The following is a 7,065-nucleotide window of genomic DNA, read 5'->3' on the forward strand; positions in this document are numbered from 1 at the left end:
GTACACAGTAAATGAAGTATATTAATAAAAAATGTAAGAATACAGGCGCTTGATGCGCGGACGCGACATGGTGTCATGCCGGTCGTTCGTGGAGTGTGCGAGGGGAGACGGCGGCCGCGCCGCTCCGGCGCCGGTGCCCGCCGCCCGCGCCCCGCAGCCCGGAATCGTCCTCCGTCTTCACGCAGTGGTGGCGTGAACAACCTCTAATGCGAATATAGGTATAACATTTTAACCGGTATTCGTTTGACAGTTTTTATACAGGTATTTAATAAAACCGGTTATACGGTCCCTGCTTTGGGTACGGAACCCTAAAAACGATTATTTAGCTATTTATGGCCTTGGTCAGGGGCCGGCAAACGAAATGTGGCTCTTTTTACAACTGAAAACAACATTTGCGATTGTTTAACATCTTAATAAAGGGGGTTTTTAATGCGTTTAATTTGGTCTTCTTGTTAAAATTTGGTTGACCCCTGGCCTAGGTCAGGGGCGTATTTACCCTAGGGCCAAGGGGGCCATGGCCCGGGGCGGCAGGCCGCGGGGGGGCGGCGAAGCCACCCCCTCGCGGCTTTTTCTAGGCGCCTTTTATAATCAAACTTAGCTATATTTTTTATTATATTTTAATTGACATTTAAATTAATAAACAAACGAACGCTTCAAACCCCACCAATTGCTTAAAATATCTACCAACATTACCAACAAGTAGGTACTAAATTAAGCAACATTTTCGTTCAAGAAGTATTAGTACGGCTTTGGTACGGCGCAGTGCCGGATTTACCACTAGGCTGAGTAGGCTGAAGCCTAGGGCGGCAGATTTTAGGGGGCGGCAAATTTGGGTCAAAAAATATTTTATTTGCTGTTCAGATAGGGTCGACCAGAATTTTGTCGTTCCCCTATTTATTTGTAACATTTAAATAACAAGCATTATTTGTCGATTTTGCCGCCCTCTGTCATGTCAAGACCCTTTATATTGAGACAGACAGACGGCCGGACGGACAACAAAGTGATCCTATATGGGTTCCGTTTTTATTCCTTTTGAAGTACGGAACCCTAAAAATTTACCTCCTATTTTCTCGAAAAAAATTTCGCGCTCGCTACGCTCGCGTCTTCACTTACGTACCTACATTCTTTGTGACCCATCTGACTACATTGGGCGGTTCTTGTGTCTTCGTGGTACTGAATGTCACTAAATTGTTCCGATCCCATGCCGGAACTCAGTACAGATAGAGTGCTCTCGATATCAGATACAAATACAATACTTTTCATGACTTTCCAGCACCACAGAATGAGGGATAAGCCCCCATTCCCACGGGCGCTTTTACAACGCGCGTTAAAAAAGCGTTTGAATGACACAAATGGATACATGTGTATTTATTCACACGACAGCAGTGGCGCTTTTTATCAAGCGTTGTTGGATTTTCGACTTTAAGCCTTGGTCGTTAAATCGAATTTAGCGTGTCGACGGATTCAAGCGCTTTTTTAACGCGCGTTGAAAAAGCGCTCGTTAGTATGAGGCCTAATGGTACGGCCTGTGTAATACGCATCCCTACTACTGTCGTCTGCATAGCAATGATTATCATTGATATGCAGCAATTGCAGCAATGACAGCACAGAACCTAGTGCAACGCCAGCGGCAATGTCCACACTATCGGAGCAGCTTCCGTCTACTATACGGCTCATGTGCGTCTACCGGAAAAAAAGCTAGCGATCCATTTGTATAACATAGTCCCTCGAGCAGACTCGATGCCAGACCCGACCGAACTCCTTAGCTATATCCAGCCTGACTGCCAATGCCTCACCTTGATTCTCAATGGCCAAAACCCCGCAGTACCCACCGGTCACCGATCAGATCAGGCAAATATAACGAGGTCGCATCGTCATTGAGTGAGAAAAACGGCCCATATAAATCTGTATCTAGAATAGTGACATTAGTGACGTCACCTTTCTGCACTCAAAAGAATAAAAAACCGGGCAAGTGCGAGTCGGACTCGCGCACGAAGGGTTCCGTACCATAATGCAAAAAAAAAAACAAAAAAAAAAAAGCAAAAAAACGGTCACCCATCCAAGTACTGACCACTCCCGACGTTGCTTAACTTTGGTCAAAAATCACTTTTGTTGTATGGGAGCCCCATTTAAATCTTTATTTTATTCTGTTTTTAGTATTTGTTGTTATAGCGGCAACAGAAATACATCATCTGTGAAAATTTCAACTGTCTAGCTATCACGGTTCGTGAGATACAGCCTGGTGACAGACGGACGGACGGACGGACGGACAGCGAAGTCTTAGTAATAGGGTCCCGTTTTACCCTTTGGGTACGGAACCCTAAAAATGATCTACGTTCCACTATCAGCGAAGAGCGCCTGAATAGCTTAGCTCTTCTTAATATAGAAGCTGAGCTGACAAACGTTTTAAATTACGACAGCGTCATTGATGATTTTGTCAACCAATTTGTACATAGGAAAACAATGTAAATGCCTATGTGAGTAAATGGTAAATGTTTAGTTTTTTTTATTTCACATTCCAAAGGTACTTGTTGCAGGTTTATCTACTTTATCGTCACTGATGAAGGGGGGCGGCAAATCAAAATGGCCCGGGGCGCCAAATTTGTAAATACGCCTCTGGCCTAGGTTAAATAAGGTATCGAGCTTATTCCTTGCTCAAGATAACGTATTTAAGTAATTCCGTATAGCGGAGCGCGGAGCGGTGTATTAATCAGCGCAAATAATATAATATATCTCTAATTGATAGACCGAAGTTAGTATGACGAGTACTTAGGTGCTTGGATACCATAAATGTTTTGCCTTTGTGCAATATGTATCGTGAAGCGCACTCGGCCTCCATAAACAAATTTATTCGATAGGTATGCTAACAAATTGCTTTTATAAGCTACTTTGACCACAAAGCAATTCAATTTCCACAAAATATCAATGCTGTTGTCAGCCCGTTTTGCAAAATATTCAAGAAACCATTTTCAAATAAAGGTTGACGCTCACACAACGCCTCGGTGGTCAGTAGTAGCACCCGATCGATCCCAGATCACGGTCAGTTTAGTATATTGTACGTTTTGAAATATACCGAAAGCATCACTTCGCCTTTACGCGGTTTTCCGTTGTCTTGGCAATAGTATCGACGACGAATAATCTCATGCAAAACAGCTGTCATGCACAGCTTCGTTAGCGCGATGTCACGCTACCGATCTTCTGCAGTCGGTGTTGCATTACATAGGATATTGGTATGTACTTGGAAGAGTAGAGACGTAGCTGGGTGTATAACTATGCGTTAACCTTAAGTCTATTTTAAAAAGCTTGCATTCTTTCAACATCTTCCAGTCACGTTTGAATATGGAACCGATACTTTTGATGTACGGTACGTACAAATGGTGTTCTAGGTGCAAACTTGCCTAAAGTTAGACCAAGAAAAGTCTGCAGCGATTTTGATAGCCCACCAGATTTCTTGGTCTAACATTAAATAACTTATGAGGCGAGTTGCATTGTAATCTGTCTCGCAGACACTTCACAGATAACAAAACATTATTTGCATCATAGATTTATAAGGCATAGATCGAGTGTTCGTACATCCCTAGTGAAGCCATTTCAAGTGCGACGCCACGTCGCACTCGTGTCACCGTATTCGATCGGATCGGGCCCTGGCAGTACTCAAGGTCACGTCGGTTTGTGTACACCTCCCGTTTAAAAATCAAAAACACAGGAAAAATGGTTGTTTGTGCATTGAATGGGTGTCACAACGCATCATATCATAAAAACAAACCGACTTACATTACATTTCACGCGTAAGTATAGAGTTTAATGTGATATTTTTACGTAATCGTAACTACAAAAATCCAATGTTTCGTCAGCCGCCATTTCTTCTAAATGTTGCCAGTGTAGTGAATATTTTTTCCTCCAAATGGGACATGACCTCTACATTATAAAATAAATACGCTCAATTGAATTTCATTGTACAATTAGAGAAAAATATAATTAAGTTAATTATTTAGGTATTTAGTTTTTTTTCTTATTTTTATTATGTGTAATGTTCGTTTCAGTTTTCTGACTGATCTGCTTCTGTCTGCGAGATGGAAGAAAATAATTAGACTAAATCGGAATGACGCAATAATTATGGAAACATTAGAAACCGACTAAACACAGTCGAATATGCTTTGTCATATTTAAATTTATTCTTATTATTTTATGCACATTTATTTTGTTGAATAAAAAAAAATTAGTAAAAACTTATCAGCTATTTATTTAAACCTATTTCACAAAGTACAGAAAGGCAATAAATCCCAAAAGCTAAACACACACACAGTTAGTTTAGCTGTGGGAAAACTTACTATTTAATAAACCCGGGTGCATAATTGTTTGGAATTGTATCTATCTATCTATAAATCCCAAAATAAACAAAAAGCTTTTGCTACAAAATCGAATCTACACACTTCCAAATTATTAATAACCAAGGGAAGGAATTTTAACAACATCCACATGTTGTTAAAATTCCCCTACTTTGAGAGATGTAAATGAATACTGGCAACATATTTTGTATATATGTGTGTGTTTGCTGAGCGTAAAACACGAGCGTCGCACGCACACATCCATCGTGTTTCGGCTTCACTTTTGGCAGGTTCACCGTATGGGAACTATCTGTCTATGCGTTATTAGTTTAAGATTTGCATGCTATTTTTTTATAACCAAATTTCCGAGAGACTGACATATTAAACATCTTAAAACTAGAGATGCCACGAATATTCGGCAACTATTCGGTATTCGGCCGAATACTGCCTATTGTTCGGCCGAATACCGAATATCTATTGCACCTACCTAAAAATAAAAAATACACAATAAAAATAACCAAAAACCAGGTATATTTAATATTTAAAATGTATTCTTGGAAAGTTGTTAAATACGAAGACCCTGTTTTGAGCATTTGTTGATTACAAAATATTTTATTTTTATCATGGGTCTGATTTGATTGACTCTTACAATATTCATTAATTCTGTTCAACAATAAGTAAGTATATCTTAGCAAACGATGTGCTTTGTTGGCGAACAGTTTTCATAATAAATAATAATTGTGACTCAAAATGTTCGTATGTCATGCCAAATATTCGGTCGCCGAATATTCGGCGCTTCGGCCTAGAGGGGCCTAATATTCGGTATTCGGCCAACACCACTATTCCGGGCATCTCTAGTTAAAACGGGTCACTTACGTTTTTAAAACGACATGTAGTAACTTAAAAAACATAAGTGACCAAATATTTATAGGTTATAAGAGAAGCAAAGAAAAAGTAACATATGTTGAATAAATTATTTATTTATGCTATGCCCCTGTTAACAAAACGTGAGACACTGACATATTAAACTACCATCCACCACCAACCACCAACGCGTGCGCTCTTTGATAATGCTCCTCGTTATGAAGCGAAACATGTCGAGCAATATTCGATTTTATAAACGTGAGTGACCCGGTATAATATAGGTACCGTAAACTCGGGTTACTTTGACCCACCGGAGAGTAAATTTGACTCACATGAAAACCTCATTTAAAAGGGTCTAATAAAAAAAATAAAAATGTCAAAGGTTATTAGCTAAAACCAACCTCATGGTAGGTATATTTCCATAATTATAGAGCAATAATATAACCTGGACCGAGTAAATCTCAATGGCCAAAGTTACCCTCCGGTTCTAAAGTAATCCGACTTTACGGTAGGTATTTAATATGCCCCTGTTCTAAGCTGTTCCATGTTACAGATGAAAGTCCTGATATTGACGGTGTTCCTGTTCACTTTGGCGCTGTGCGCCGGACATATCGGCAGCGGCCTGATGATGCAAGACCTCAGTCCTCAGGTCTACTGCGGCAGAAACCTCGCCATAGCGATATCGGAGCTTTGTCTCATGCAGAGACACCAAAAGAGATCCGAGGGGCCCTTGTTCGGTGAGTAGATATTTATGATACTTTGTCTTTAACAAAACCCTCTCTAATCTAAAAACTGTAATAACTTTAGGCCAATTCCCTGGAGTTGGAGCTGCAGGTAATTGTCCCGACGGCATTCCCACACTATTCTCCTCGAATCTTCTTGTGTTCCTGCAGAACAGAAGGACATCTTTAAGTTCGACGTCATTTAGTTCGCTCTATTTTAGTGTGTCTCTACCGAATGATATTAAGTATGCGGCACCGCGATATATGTGATAGATATGGTCTTCTATAATTATAGAAGACCACAGCCATAATAGCACTGATACACCTAACTTATTTGTGTAGTAAGTAGGTACTTATGTAGTGTTGTGTTCTTTATGGTGAGTAGATACATTTACCAGTGCTCCCATAGATGAATCCTTTTAAGCGTGTAGGATCGGCAACGCGCGTGTCACACCATCAGACATCAGTCGGACCGCACGCTTGTCTGCCATCGTCTTAGTATGAAAAAAAATTAATACGTTTCTCATCTCTGGTCTGGCGCTCCACGATACCAGCTTTTCCTTCTTGACTCGCAGTTTAGATGATGCTGGGGTGGTTTGCTTCACAGGTACTGGCATCTCCCCCTATTACAAAGAGGACTATGGCTGGCCTTGGCTTCCCCCCCACCAGGCAAAAGGCCTGACGCTTCCCTCGCGCGGCAAGAGGCTCGTGAACGGGATCGTTGACGAATGCTGCAATAAGCCCTGCAGCATGGAGGAAATGCTTGGTTACTGTAATTAGGTCACGTAACGTTTTATAGCTATTTTAAAATTGTTGTATAAGAATTGTTATAAAATTATGCAGTTAAATATTTATAATAGAGATTTAGAATATTGGAACGAACCTAGCCGCATAAACACAGCATTTTAGTGGTTAACGTTGGATACAAGCTGCCGTAATCCTACCGCGATAGGTAATCGAAATATCGTTGTCTGCCTCTCTATCGCGCTTGCATATTCGAGCGATAAAGAGGCAGATACTGTAATTTTATTGTTATACACCGTACCGCACCGTACCGAGGCATCGGCTTGTCCTAAGGTGCTGCTCTGTGATAGGTTCCACGGTCCGTCTTCCTGCTCTTATTTTTTTAAGAAGAAACAAAAATGAAATTA

At 40.7% G+C, this 7,065-nt stretch overlaps 1 protein-coding gene across 1 annotated transcript; it reads left to right on the forward strand.

Annotated features, from left to right (window-relative positions):
- The first annotated feature begins 3,179 nt into the window (after positions 1–3,179).
- On the forward strand, positions 3,180–6,694 carry LOC134806727 (bombyxin A-3 homolog). Its single transcript, XM_063780049.1, has 3 exons — positions 3,180–3,230; positions 5,746–5,929; positions 6,522–6,694. Exons 1-3 carry the CDS (start codon positions 3,180–3,182, stop codon positions 6,692–6,694), a joined length of 408 nt encoding a protein of 135 aa, XP_063636119.1.
- Positions 6,695–7,065: the final 371 nt, after the last annotated feature.

Source organism: Cydia splendana, chromosome 3 (assembly GCF_910591565.1).
Source record: "Cydia splendana chromosome 3, ilCydSple1.2, whole genome shotgun sequence".
Classification (NCBI taxonomy): Eukaryota; Metazoa; Arthropoda; class Insecta; order Lepidoptera; family Tortricidae; genus Cydia; species Cydia splendana.

Excerpts from the sequence above, each read along its gene's own strand:
- LOC134806727 (XM_063780049.1), top strand. The coding sequence starts at position 3,180 with ATGTCACGCTACCGATCTTCTGCAGTCGGTGTTGCATTACATAGGATA. Across the intron at positions 3,231-5,745 it reads TTGCATTACATAGGATATTG|ATGAAAGTCCTGATATTGAC; the intron begins GTATGTACTTGG and ends TCCATGTTACAG. Across the intron at positions 5,930-6,521 it reads ATCCGAGGGGCCCTTGTTCG|GTACTGGCATCTCCCCCTAT; the intron begins GTGAGTAGATAT and ends TTTGCTTCACAG.